At 41.5% G+C, this 14,357-nt stretch overlaps 1 protein-coding gene across 1 annotated transcript; it reads left to right on the top strand.

Moving 5' to 3' along the window:
• Positions 1–269: 269 nt before the first annotated feature.
• smarcal1 (SWI/SNF related, matrix associated, actin dependent regulator of chromatin, subfamily a-like 1) lies at positions 270–14,289 on the top strand. The gene is made up of 17 exons (XM_074694465.1): positions 270–930; positions 1,025–1,382; positions 1,461–1,511; positions 1,599–1,859; positions 1,943–1,993; positions 2,098–2,281; positions 2,521–2,671; positions 4,425–4,586; positions 4,718–4,783; positions 5,392–5,532; positions 6,077–6,295; positions 8,608–8,678; positions 8,889–8,991; positions 9,318–9,500; positions 12,619–12,719; positions 12,913–13,009; positions 13,979–14,289. Exons 1-17 carry the CDS (start codon positions 742–744, stop codon positions 14,171–14,173), a joined length of 2,583 nt encoding a protein of 860 aa, XP_074550566.1. The 5' UTR covers positions 270–741; the 3' UTR covers positions 14,174–14,289.
• Positions 14,290–14,357: the final 68 nt, after the last annotated feature.

The following is a 14,357-nucleotide window of genomic DNA, read 5'->3' as shown; positions in this document are numbered from 1 at the left end:
ATTAAAGCTGGTCACTAGCTAGATTTTAGCACTATTCAAGTCTTTTTTTACTTTAACATTATACTGGTGTAGCAAATTAAAATCTGTTTTGTTTTGGGTTACAACCCACCTAAACATACCAAAGTTTTTCTTTCATGAAATGAAAAAAATAAAAATTCCTCATCTTTTTCAGATAATATACAATATACTAAATACAGCATTTTCATCACAACTTTCAAAAGGAAAACGAATAATTTTAAAACGCTTTATAAATCGTGTGTAGGCTTGTACCGTGCACGTGTCTTGTTGTTGTTCTACGTCACTTCCTGCGCGGCAGTTACCGACTCATCCAGCACAAGTTGTTAGTTAGCACTCTATGTGAACTTACTGCTTGCTTCGTGCGTAGAAGACCTAAATCTTTCTTTCGTTGTTTCCACTTCAGGTCAGATGCTCCCCCACGGATGATTGGAAGCACAGGTTTCAAACCTCTGTGATACTGTTGATGGATTTTTCGGCTAAGTTCTGCTAAGTTTTACTGTTGCCGCCCACGCTAATCTACGTTAGCTGCTACTGCTAGCATGGACTGTTTCAGTCAGATTTCAGTTAAAGTTTAAACGGTACAGTTTCCCTTAATCTGTCTCAATGAACCTATTGTGTTATTTGACTAGATGTATTCGCTAGCTCCGAGTGAGACTTGTTATTCGGATTTAATGACTGTAAAGTTGCGACCTAACGGAAGTGGTTGCGGCAGAGCTCATCAGCATGTCTAATCAGCTGACAGCAGAGCAGCTGAAGAAGATAGAGGAAAACAGACAGAGGGCTCTGGAGAGAAGAGCCCAGAGACTTGGACAGACTGACAACAGCAACAAGCAGACCTCTGGTGTCTCCAACAGTGCCACAGCACAGGCACAGGCATATACCTCTAAACCTAGTAGTGCCTTTACAAAACAGGTGATGCTTTTTTTTTTTTTTAGCTGAAATGTCTGATCATCTATTGGTTGTTTTGTTAACAACTTGTTTTCAATTTGCAAATGCCTTTTTGTAGGCACAAGTCACTGACCCACTCCCTCAGAAAAAAGCACAGCATGTGAGCAGCGGTGTCTTGTCCAGTGGAGGAAACTTTGCTGTGAAGCCCACTCACCCCAACGCCAACCTCTCCACCAGCAGCAGCAGCAGTGGTGCTGTTGGCTCATTCTACAAGCAAGGCAGTAAACCTGCCCAAAGCCCTGCTGTGGCACATCCCCCCTCAAAAACACCAACTTCAGATGGAGCACCTGCAAAGAAACCTGCTATATCTGTAAGAGGAAGATGTGTACTACACACAGAAGGACGTTTCAAAATAGAAGTGAGCTATCATGCTGAGCTGATAGCTGTTTTCAAATCCATCCCGTCAAAGAATTACGGTAGGTTTCTGCTTGACTTTCACTCATCTTTATGTATGTATGGCCTTGTGGAGCCCTAATCAAGCCGTCCTACTTTAGACCCTGCTACAAAGATGTGGAACTTTGATCTGGAGGACTACAGACAGCTAAGTATGAACATAAGGGAAATATCCACATGACGTAGTATTCTTCTTGATCTGCTGGTGCATCTCCTCCTGTCTTTCCTCTATGTTGCAGTGGAGGAAGCAGCCTCTATCCCTTCTGTGTCATTGAGGCCTCTAGAAGGAATGGAGGCATTAGACGTTACAGCAGCCACAAGCCAAGCTCGTGACGGTGCAGCACTGGGAGCTCTGCTGAAGCTGTGTAACGGCTGGGAGAAACCTGGGGCCACTCTGCAGGGCCAGTGCATCCTGGTGTCCCGGACAAAGTTTGAGGTTGACATTGGTTACAACGGGGATGTCATTGCAGCGTTCAAGCAGATGCCAACAAAGAGCTATGGTGACAAAGTCTGCACGATGCTTTTGTATTTATAATCTTTGAGATTTTTCGTTCTAATACAAATTTTTTGTGTTCCGTATCAGACATGAAAACAAGAAAATGGAGCTTTTCACTTGAGGATTACAAGAGACTCAGTGAGTAACAACATATGCTTTATTTGGCTGCTTGTATCCCTCTGCTCCTGTTTGTCTCTGCAACATTTGCCATCTTGTCTGACCGTGCGTTGTTCCATACCCAGTGGATCTTCTCAGTGGGATAGCAGCAGTGGAGGTGGAGCCTCTGCCCAGGGCAATAATCCAGGCTTTCTCTGCCAGGTTTGATGGGACTGAAGCCAGGTCTTTAGACGTCCCTGAGGCAGACCTCTCCAGCATCGACCCCTCGCTTACCCGCAGCCTCATGCCCTTCCAAAGGGAGGGAGTCAAGTAGGTGCCTTTGAAAAGCCATTAGTGCTGTCTTTGCATGGTGTAGCCAATAACTTAATACCAGATGATAGCTACTCATCTATAATACTCAGTCTTTGCACAAATTAAGAGGCTTTCATCATAATTAATAATACTTCTATGCCTGTCATCTTTGATCTAACTGCAAGTTTTGCTTTTGAAATGCTTGAATCAGTGACATTGCAGCGAGTCACTGAAGTGTTTTTTTTGTGTGTCTCAAGTTTTGCAGTGTCAAAACAAGGCCGCCTCCTCCTGGCTGATGACATGGGCCTGGGGAAGACGGTTCAGGCCATCTGCATAGCAGCCTTTTACAGAAACGAGTGGCCTCTGCTAGTGGTGGCGCCGTCCTCTGTGAGATTCACCTGGGCTGAGGTGGGAAGAGTCAGCAGGATGTTTTCGTTAATCAAAGTTTCTTGCCTTTGGGGGGGAAAAAGAGCTCATTACTCCGTGGGTGCAGGAGTTTATCACTTTGTTTCTGTTTAATGGTGTCATTATCAGTCTGCATTAAGTCAGCAGGCAGCCTCTTAAGCATATCCTTCTGGTCTCCTCTGACAAAAGGTTCACATCACAAGCTCCTTCCCTGCATTTTTGGAATATTAATACTGTCCCCAAAGAGCTGCATGCTCTGGTGGGTGCTTTATCTTCTCTGGGGAAGGTTGCATAATTGAACTTTTTGTTTGTCTCGGTGTAGAAGACAATCACTGGATTGAAATTCTGATTTATGATTAATATGCACCAGAAGTAGCCTTTAATTTCATTTAAAATTTGAAGATAACATCTGACCCAGAAATGGAGGCATTCATTTGTGGTAAAGGTCTGAGACAATCAGGCTCTACGTATGTTTTTAATGTCATCACATCCTTTCCCTGTTGTTCCTCTGCATTTTCATTTCTTTAAGCGCTTATCCCAGGTCTCATTTCTTTTGTTTTAATTTCTTTATTGAAGAGTGCAAATTTATAAAAAGATACATTTCAATCTTCGTAATATTGCAATACACATCAATGTTCCAACATAGTGAAGAAGATTGAAAAGGAAATATTGGTATTCCCACTCCACACTGTTTTGTCTTATTTATTAATTTTTCCCCAGGTCAAACACCCCCCCACCCCTCACCCCCCTGAACCATGTAGGAGCCACACTTCTACTTAAAAAATAAATCAGTAAAATAAATAAATTTAAAACAAATTGAATTTAGAAATGGATAAAAATAAACAAATAAATAGATAAAAGGAAAGGAAAATAAATAAATCAATCAATCAATAAATACATAAAAATTGGAGGAGTAATAAAAGAGAGTGCTTGGTTTTGTTTTGTCTGTTGGTAAAGTCTTCCAGGTCTCATTTCTGAGTTTATCTTGTTGCATCTATTCAGTCGTCTCCCAGCAGCTCTCTTTCTGAAGAGCCTCACTCTGCCTTCTGTCTATTGACAAGACAAGACAGCCTGTTCTCTAAATAGATCACTTGGATCAAACACAGCCGTCCAATCAGGAGTTAGAGTTACAGAAGAGATTTTAGTCACAGGATGTCGACAATTTAAAGGACACTTAGTCTGTCAGGTTTCTATATTATCTGCACCGTTAACGCTGTGCGTTTGGACTGATCCGCTGTTAAACACGGCAGACGCAACTTTGTGACTTTAAGTCAGGTTGACAGGAGAATGTAGAGCAAGTAAGTGAATTGTCAGAAACATTTAGGCCACAGTTTCCTGAGCTATGATTGGTTGTTTCTGAATGCAAACACTGTGATAGTGGTGGGTTTTTCTTTCTGCCTTTATTAGGATCCTCATTTGCACAAGCATAAGGGTTGTCTGTTCTTCATGGGGGTTAAAACTCATACACATGTGCGCACAACATAGAACAAAACAAAGTAAAAACAGCTTTTCTCAATGAATGAAGACATTCTGCCAAAATACACCAAATAATCTGTAAATAGTCTGAAAATTCAAGTCATACTTGTTTTTCTCTCTACTTTTTTTTACACATACAAGAATCAAAGGATTTTGACCGATATTCTGACCTCCCTGAGTAATTTCTGAGACTGACCTTTTCCCTTCACTGTCATCCTGATTCCTGAGAAGTGTTGATTCACTCTAAATGTCCGACATGACAAAGTGTTTCTGCCTTTAGGCCTTCAGGCGCTGGCTCCCCTCCCTGAATGCTGACAGTATCAACGTGGTGGTAAAGGCCAAAGATAATCTGCGGTCTGGTCTGGTCAACATCATCAGCTATGACCTCCTGAGCAGGATGGACAAGCAGGGGCCGGGAAACCCTTTTGGTGTTCTCATCATGGTCAGTTGTGTTGTTGAACTGTGCAGGATTTAGGAATGTTAAACCTTTAAATAAAATCAGTCGAGTGTTTTTGTTTGTTAAAAGCCAAACACTATGTTAAACTTACAGAATAATGTCATCATTCTTTGCAGGATGAGTCTCACTTCCTGAAGAACATGAAGACTGCTCGTTGTAAAGCAGCGTTACCTCTCCTGAAGGTATTCATTTTTATTTTGTTTAACATATACATACATATATATAGTGACCTATTCAGTTCAATAAAGATGGTTTAGTTGTGTATTTTAGTGACGTTAAACTGATTTTCAACAGGAAATTATGAAAACCAAACCAAAGAAAAATTCGGTGAAGCACACTTTATTTTAATTTTTTATTCCATTAAAAGCTTCTTGAAGTCTCTAGCCCTTGAAGGCCTCTTTTAGTGATCTTCATTCAGAAAACCAATAAAAAGTTATTTTCAATTCTTTCACCCTCTTTTATGAAAACCTGCTCTTGTGCTGCAGTGAAACCGCATGCGCTAATTGTTTGGAAAGCAGCCAAGTAAAGGAGAAAAAAAGATTGATTAGGAGCATAAACATAGCCCATTCAGCTGCTGTGTTTGTCTTCCTTCAGATTACATCTGTCTCTATAAACAAAAAAACATATTGTAGGCTCAAACACATGGATGAATAGCTTGTATTGTTTGTTGATGCACAGTACATACTAGTCAATGCCAGTCTGTTGCAGGATTTGGCCCACACTCAGGTTTCATGTCTTGCTTGTGTCACTAAGACCCCCTCAGCAGCACAGTCTCCTCTTTCCCACTCAGCTTGCAAAGAGAGTGATTCTCCTGTCCGGGACACCCGCCATGTCCAGACCCTCAGAGCTCTACACCCAGATCCTGGCCGTCAGGCCGACTCTCTTCCCTCGATTCCATGATTTTGGGCTGCGCTACTGTGATGCTAAGCAGGTAGCCAATGTGTGACATGCTCAATATTGTCAATATCTATTTATCACTCTTCATTGTCAAAAAATGATCAATTTAAACTCATTATTTTCTAAACTTCAACTTTTTCTTCTGCTGGGGTTTTTCTCTAAAGGTCTCCTTTTGTTCCATCCCTTTTTGTGACTCTCCTTCCTACCATTTAATCTTGTTAATTAATTTTAATAGTCTTGATTGGGGAACACTCTGCATGATTTAAAGTCCAATTACAGCCTTAATTTGGTCATAATGACTAATACCCAGCTAAGATTGTGCAGGTTTTGTGTTGGACTATAAAAATGGGGTTGATTATTAAAGTCCTTTCGGATCAGTTAACATCCTGACAGACAGCAGCAAGAGCTTCCTCAGATACATGTTTGATTCTTATGATACTTATAATCCTGTCACTCCCTGTAGTTTAGTCTCAGGCTTGACTTATTTCTAAAACTAATTTCTCTCTGAAAAAAAAAACAACATCAGCAGTGAAAGTGTCAAAGTGCTGCTTCCTCTAACGACCAGCCTCTCTTCCTAGATGACCTGGGGGTGGGACTACTCAGGCTCCTCTAACCTTGGAGAGCTGAAGCTGTTGCTAGAGGAGACGCTAATGCTGCGTCGCCTCAAGTCCGAAGTCCTCTCCCAGCTCCCTTCCAAACAACGCAAGGTGGTCACGGTGACCATCGAAGGCGTCAACGCCCGCTTAAAGGCAGCTTTGTCGGCTGCCGCCAAGCAGTTATACAGCGGAGACCGCAATGTGAGTTAGCTCAATCCCTGATAAAATAAAGAAATCACAGAACTAGAAGTTTTTTTAATTGTGAGAAACTATTTCTCTGCAGGAGTACAATTCACAGTCTCAATGATTAATGCATAATCAAATTGACAAATCATAACCAGAGAAAACAATAAAAAATGCATTAGTTCTTTTTTTCCTGAAAGCCTCAGAGGATTTTAGCACAGTTGCTTCAATTAGGAGAGAGTTAATCAGTATGAGATGTTTTTTAGGCATGTTATGTAATTGTGACCCTCAGCCTGCCTCCTGGAGAAAACAGGAAGTAGTTCAACGTTAATATTGTGATACCACCGGAGTACTTAGAGTCTCAAACACAACTTGAAGTCGAGCATAGGACTGACGCTGATGGCCTTTGAAACTGGGGATGACCCGATGCAATACACTCATTGGTATCAGTGCATGATATGCCTATTTTTGGTAGGGATGGGTACCTTTCACATTCAAAACGATACGGTACCGATGCCCGGTACCTGGCAGTCGGTACCGGTACTCAACGGTACCAATTTTCGGTACTTTTTTGTGTTTATGTGGTAAAAAATATCAATTTGTTCATTAATAACAAATGTATTTTTTACAATTTAACATATTTATTCTTCAGTATATAACCTTGAAATGCTGTGTTCATGTCCAGCATGGAAAATTGCCCACTCTTCCACTCCCTCACAGTCACAAGGATGCGTTTAGGTACCTAAACATGGTACCTTTTGATTTTACATGAATCGATACCCAATACTTTTGACATAATTCTGTCGGTACCTAAAAAAGTACCTAATTCGGTACCCATCCCTAATTTTTGGGGGGTCGGATAGTATCAGATTTCATTATGTGATCGGGACCGATCCAGTTTCCAACACCATCACGCTTTACGGCTGCTGTAAATCAAACCAAGTAGCAAACATGTCCGCTGTGTGGGACTACTTCTCTTTGGAAAGCAGTAAAACAGCGTCTTACAACATTTGTAAAGTGAGTGTTCCTCGAGGAGGTACCAACAGGGCTCACTTTAATACAACAAATATGATTTATTATGTACAACGGAGTCACCCAACAGAGTACGGGATATATCAGAGAAAGGGATCAGGTCGGTATCAGCAAAACATGAAAAAATCAGATCGGATTGGAAGTTAAAAAATCTTTATCAGGACATCCCTACTTTAAATATCTCTCCAAAGTGGTGCAGACCTTCCAATGCTCACTATCTAGTGCAGCTAGGGTTGGGTACCGAATTAGGTACTTTTAAAGGTAACGACCCAATTCTGTCAAAAGTACCGAGTACTGATTCATGTAAAATCAAAAGGTACCATGTTTAGGTACCTAAATGCATCCTTGAGACTGAGGGAGTGGAAGAGTAGGAGATTTTTCATGCTGGACATGAACACAGCATTGCAAGGATATATATTGGAGAATAAATATGTTAAATTGAAAAATTCATATATATTTTTTATTTTTAAAAAATGATATTTTTTAGCACATAAACACAAAAAAGTGCAGAAAATTGGTACCGTTAAGTAGAGGTACCGATTGCCAGGTGCAGGGCATCGGTACCGTATCATTTCAAATGTGAAAGGTACCCATCCCTAAGTGCAGCCTTCATTAACAGCTTGAAGTGTAAATTATCTTGATGGAAAAAAAATCACAGATTTACTGTTTGGTGAGAGTTTTGAAACTTGAAACACAACCCTTCAAGGTATATTTAACTAGCAAAAGCCACACATCAACATAGCTTTTAAACCGTTTGTTAAATGTAAACGTGAATGAGGAATTATTCCCTGATCTCCCAGGGCACAACAGGCCCCCATTTATTAGGACCCTACAGAGAAGCAAAGCAGTAGGAACCAAGAGAAAAAGGGGAGGGGGATGTACAAAGTGAGAGCAAACAGGACATAGGGGTTTAGGAGGGTTTAAATACCAGAAGATGTGAGGTGGTTCTGCTCTTGAAAATCTGCTAAAACCTCCACTAAGAAAAGACAAAATCAAGATTTCTTTGAGAGTAATTGCAAATTATTTTAAAATGGTATCCTTCATTAAAAGGTTTCATTGTAAAATGAGCATTAACCTGAGAAAGTCAGATGTGCCTGTTGGGGTCTTTTCAGGCAGCTAACCCAGAATCATCCAGCGAGCTGTATTTTATAAGTGCTCGTACCCAACAAAGGGACTGAGCTGCTGAGCTTGATTGTTCATAATCACACTGCTTCCTGGAGTCGTGGCAGTCTTATCCAATCATCAAAAAGGATCTCCTGTCAGGTTTTATCTTTCGCTCTTTCTTATCTCTTTCTCAGAAAAAGAGCGAGAAGGAGGCCCTGCTCGTCTTTTATAACCACACAGCTGAAGCCAAGCTACAAGCTATTATGTAAGTATAGACCCTCTAATGGCGGGGATCAGTACGTCAGATCAGATTAAGTATGATGAGCGCCGAGATTAAAATTCAAAATGAATCAGAGTCTTTTGTCAGACCGTTATGATTGCTCTGGATTTCAGATAACGAGAAGCGTTTTGATAAATACACGAGCTCACGTTGACTGTTTTTCTCTGAGGGATGTGTTCTGTCTGTCACTACCAGGGAGTACATCACTGACATGCTGGAGTGCGGGAGGGAGAAGTTTCTGGTGTTTGCCCATCATAAGCTTGTCCTGGATCACATCACCAGCGAACTGGTTAAAAAAGTGAGAACATCAGCAAACATCTGCGTGCTTCTTAATAGACACTAAGAGACAGCGTTAGCCTAAAGGAACACATTTTGACTTCTTTAGCCAGACTGACTCTTGTGTGGGAGTTAAAGTCAAGTGGTTGGTCAACTCATCAGTAACTCCAGGGAACAAGTGTGGGCAGTGAAGACTTCTATTACCGTAGTTTATATGAAAAGTTGTTCAATCAGTTGTTTTTTTTAGAGCAATCAACCTCTTTCTCTGAACAAAGTGTGTGTTCAAAGGAAAAAAAATTCAGGTTTGTACTTTTAAAACTGGCCTAAAATGAAAACTTTCATCTTCAGAACGTGACTTACATCCGAATTGATGGGACTACACCGTCCGCTGAACGTCAGCAGCTCTGTGAGAAGTTCCAGTTCTCCACCAGCAGCTGTGTAGCTGTTCTGTCCATCACTGCGGCTAACATGGGTCTGACCCTACACTCTGCTGACCTGGTGGTCTTTGCTGAGCTTTTCTGGAACCCCGGGGTAAGACGGAGAGGAATCACTGCATAAACTACAACATAGTCAAGTCCTCCTTTGATATGATACAGATGAAACAATACAACTAAGAAAATAAGCTCCTGGACACTCACAATGGTTGTCTTTGTGTTTGAGCCTCTTTTAGTGTTTGTTTTGGTCTTAAAGGTCCCATATTCTGCTCCTTTTCTGCAGTTTAATATGGATCATTGATGTCTTCATGAAATGGTAGTAACATGTTTTGGTCTAAAAAGCCATAAAAATCAAGCACAGCAGCATTGTTTCCAGGCTCTCATAGCCCCTCTGTTCAGAACGCTCTGATTTAGTGGGCGTGGCCTTCATATGTAAATGAGCCACCGCTGATACCGCCCGCTCTTCAGGGTCACTGAGAACAGCGCCACGAGCTCAGAGTGCACAATGATTAGAAAACAGTGAAGCTCGTTACCGTAACATTACAGGCTAAAACAACAGGCTAACACAGCTAAAGTTAGCATCCTGAAGCTAACACAGAGACAGGGGGGACACTGAGGAAAAGCTCTTACATCTGCTTCACAGCACACAGCATTTAAAATACTCACATTTCCAGGGTCCGAGGTTTGTTGGTGGATGGTTGGTAATGCGCCTGGATTCAGGACCAGTCTATTCGCTAGCCCTCTGTTGTACTGTCCAAAGTTGGAAAAGCAGTCAGCCATGAAATGACTAGCACACACATGCACAGTTTTACTGAGTGTAGCTGGCACATTTCCTGATAAATGAACTCTAGCCACTTAGTCTTGTCTTCTTTGGAGATGGGAAGCTTGTGCATGGAACTATGTGGCTGATAACAGCCAAAAACAACCACACTCCTCTCCCCCCATCTGGAGAGATTTCTCTCTAGATGCAGGGAGAGGAGTGGGCGGGTAGGGGGTTCGGGGGTATTTGCTCCAGTGGACCAATCAGGTCAGACTTGCTCCTGATTATTCAAAAAAGGGAAAGCACAACTAAGTGCAGGTTTTGTCATTAAATGTCACATTTTGTGGGCTGGGAGGAAAGCCAAAAACCCACAACTAAAAGACTTAATAAAATGATTCTTGTATAATATGGGACCATTAAGACCTAAATATTCACTCACTGGCAGATTGTGCTCAAACAATGCAAACAGCTGTTTCAAGCAAAAAACGATTACTCTTGTCTCGTAATTTGAAAATAACTTGTTGCAAGATGAGTGTCTTGGTGATGAAAAGGGAAACATAAGGAGCCTCCAACAGGAGGAAGAAGACTTGAAGTCCTTAACGTGGACAGCGCATCCTCTTTGATTTATGCAAAATATCAAGTACAACACTATCTTAACTTACTGGTATCCCTACTCACAAGATGCAAGTGGTCTCTCTGCTGAGTTTTTTGCTTCAAGTTAAGAGCAAAAATCGGGTTACAAGCCAGCCTAAGATACCTCAACGCTGGAATATCAAATGCCAAAATTGAATACAATGAACGCCACAACATCTGCCCAGCATCCACTATCTCACTTGTTTGCTTTAAGTGCTTAGCTCGCAGTGGAAGTAGCTGTGTTGTGCTCGTATTTGTGCATGCAGTCATTTTGCAAAACTTTCAGACTTTATTCACAAGAAACACTGAGAAAAAGTTGTAACTGGGGGGTCTGACGGCGCTAGGGATGTCCAGATCAGATCACATGATCGGACTAGACCAGACTTGACCAGAGTAGGATAATTACATCTCGATCAGGGATTTATCAGATCTACTATATTTCAGAACAAATGGGAAAAATTACAGCTTGGTATATACTACTGTTATGTTGTGGTACAGAGTCAGACTGTCTCAACTCCTTACAGGGAGTAAATGTATCAGATCGGGACTCGGTATTGGCAGATGCTCAAAATCAAATGACTCAGACTCAGAGGCAAAAAACCTAATCGGACTCGATGGCAAAAAAAACCCCTGATCGGAACATCCCTAGATGGCGCTATTCAGCCTTACTCATTTCAGAAACATTTTGAAATGGAGGGTGAAACAGGTTTTTATCAAAGACATCTGCAAATGAAACTGAGGAAAGTGAAGTGAAAGGGGCAAAAATCAGCGAATAAGATTTAATTATTCAGTTCAGCCTTTCTCCTCCACCTCCATCAGCATCTTCAAGTCATCTGATCCCCAAGGCAGTACATGTACAGTACATTGCAGTACATCCTATTGTATTCCTTTTTTTTTTTACAATACACCTTATTTATAAAAATATTTCTGTTATTGTTATTTGAGGAAAGGGTATGGATTCATGACATCTCAATTCATTTCAATGGGAAAAATTGATTTTACACATGATTAATTTGAGATACAAGCTCCATAATGGAACAAACTTCACTTGTCAGTGAAAGCACCACTGTAAGCTAACGGTCACATCTTAACAATCCACAAATGAAAAATGTTCTTTGTTTTCCCTCATCAAGACCTCAAACATCTTTTTTGTTGTTGTTTTTAACTCCATTCGAGAGGCATCATCTTCCCCAGCACATACTCATCCTGCATTGAAATAACATCAATCCAAGCCACATCAGCAGTGGCTGTCCATACATCATTCCCCTCCTCATGCCAACCCTGTGGTTAGCAGTTAAAGAGATGTGACAAGGATCGAGCAACATTTTGGAAAAGCTCCCTCGGGTGCTGTTAGCCAAGCAATTTAGGTGCACATACAGTACATGAGCGATTTGCTGCTCATCTTCCTCCTCTAGTCCCCACATTTCCTCTTTCCCCTCAGCTGTCCTCTGCAATGAAAGAAAAAATGCCCCAAAACTTGTTAGTGAAAAACAGCTTCCTGAGTAGATAAGCACAAGAAGTAAAAATACCAGGAATGAGTTGATTTTCTACAAAAGCACCATTAATAGTCCTGTAGTCATCCTGACCTCAGTCAGCACAACCACAACTTACTTCCAACAGAATTTTAATGCTGCTTTCATTTCAGCTCCTTGAAGCTGATTTATAAGCATGAATCACGACTTCTAATTATATTGATATTTTTGAAAGCAGTCGCGGACATTAAGAGGTCGCTGCAGCTGGAAGCAGACTGCATGTGTTCTGTAATTCTTTGACAAAATGTAATTGCTCTTTTTTTTTGCAACAATTTTTCTCCCCGCTGCAGGTTCTCATCCAGGCAGAGGACAGAGTGCACCGTATTGGACAAACCAGCAATGTGAACATTCACTACCTGGTTGCCAAGGGAACTGCTGATGATCACCTATGGTATGTGTCAGTCAGTGGGCAGTGTGACCCAATTCTGCTGATAATCACAGTGTGGTTTGTAGCACTTTTTTTCTCCTCTACCAATGAAGCAGAAGTGAAACAAGAAAGATGAGGTTAATGTTGGTTTCTGAAACACGTATTTCAACATGTTGTGTATTTAAATGTGTCCACTCTGTTATAACACGCCATGTAGGCCAATGATCCAGGCCAAAATGAACGTCTTGGAGCAGGTGGGCCTGTCAGAGTCGAACCTCTCAGACAAAGCAGACAACGCATGCTTCCACTCCAAGGTAAAAGAAACCATTTCCATACTTCTTTTTAAAAACACCACCCCACATCAGCAGCAGAGACTTAAAGGGGACATATCATGCTTGTTTCTCCTTTTCACTTTGCCAGACTAGGATGCCTGTAAAGCATTTCTGCCCTCAGTACAAGTCATTTAGTTCCTTCATTGCCCCACAATAGTGTTCTTAATATCCTCATTTTAGGCCATTCTGAAGATCTCATTGAAACGCTCCGTTTCCAGAATGACCTCTAGTAACCTCGCAACGTCACAGCCCTTTGTGCTCTGATTGGTCAGTTCTACTAGAGGGGCGGAGGGGGTAGAGCCAGGGGGCGGTTTTTGCAGCATGGCAGTATTTGCAAAATCGCCACATTGAATGGAGCAGACCGAGCGAGTTTGCTGTTTGCCAAAAAACAACGTAAGGCATTGATAGCACTAATAAAATGGCAGAGTGTAGGATACGTCCTTTTGTATTGGACCCCGAGTCAGACCCGGACGGTTCTGCAGCTCAGGAGGAAGAAAATCCACCTGGACACAGATCATCTCAGGACGCTTCAGTGTGGTGAGTCAAACCGGTACTGTAACATGTATAGTTTATACGTTTATAATCGGCTCTTGGTGGGTGTATCCCTTGGTGGCGATTGTGAGACTAACTGACATCACAGAGGAGGAGCTGCTTTATCAGATTACTCCAATAAAAAGAAAGGATCCTCGTGTCGTCATGAAGGTCGAAATCTAGAAGCCAAATGTCAATGACCTATTTTCAGAGGCATCAAATCTCGTTCTAGGATATCAGAAAAAATACAATATCTCATATTTTGAAAATTCAGGGGGTGAAAGGTCTTGTTTTCAACTTTATATTATATGCAAGTATTAAATCAGGGATCAGCATGATATGTCCCCTTTAATGTTTCCATTCCACTTCCTACATCTGAGCGTGACTGGCTAACTCAGTGTTATTGGACATGTTGTTCAGGATCCTAACCAGCACAGAATCATGGAGATGTTCCAGAGATCCTTCACTGAGGATGACAGCGTGGACGAGGCCATTTTACTGGAGGCTGCAGACGAGTGGGAGGACTCACCGTCTGAAAACAGCTACGCTCAACACAGGGACACGTTGGCACAAAACCCCAACAAAAGGAGCATCAAAGACTTTTTTGGCAGATGACTGAGGATGTACAGGTTGACTCCTAACTTCTTTTCCAGTTATTTTGAGTATCATGTCTGAACATGTTGATTTAACTTTTTTGAGAACTTAAATAAAACTTTATGTTATACCCTGAAAGAAAATAGGTCGTTGACCCTGTTTGATGTCTGAAAACGTTACCTGGTGATGTTTGGGTTTTCGTTTT

Source organism: Halichoeres trimaculatus, unplaced genomic scaffold (genome assembly GCF_033239565.1).
Source record: "Halichoeres trimaculatus isolate MK-OKI-2021-1 unplaced genomic scaffold, fHalTri1.1 fHalTri1_scaffold_19, whole genome shotgun sequence".
Taxonomy (NCBI): Eukaryota; Metazoa; Chordata; class Actinopteri; order Labriformes; family Labridae; genus Halichoeres; species Halichoeres trimaculatus.
The sequence above is the reverse complement of the archived record's forward strand: the minus strand, read 5'-3'. Positions and strand labels throughout refer to the sequence as shown.

Excerpts from the sequence above, each read along its gene's own strand:
- smarcal1 (XM_074694465.1), top strand. The coding sequence starts at position 742 with ATGTCTAATCAGCTGACAGCAGAGCAGCTGAAGAAGATAGAGGAAAAC. Across the intron at positions 6,296-8,607 it reads TATACAGCGGAGACCGCAAT|AAAAAGAGCGAGAAGGAGGC; the intron begins GTGAGTTAGCTC and ends TCTCTTTCTCAG. Across the intron at positions 12,720-12,912 it reads ACTGCTGATGATCACCTATG|GCCAATGATCCAGGCCAAAA; the intron begins GTATGTGTCAGT and ends CACGCCATGTAG.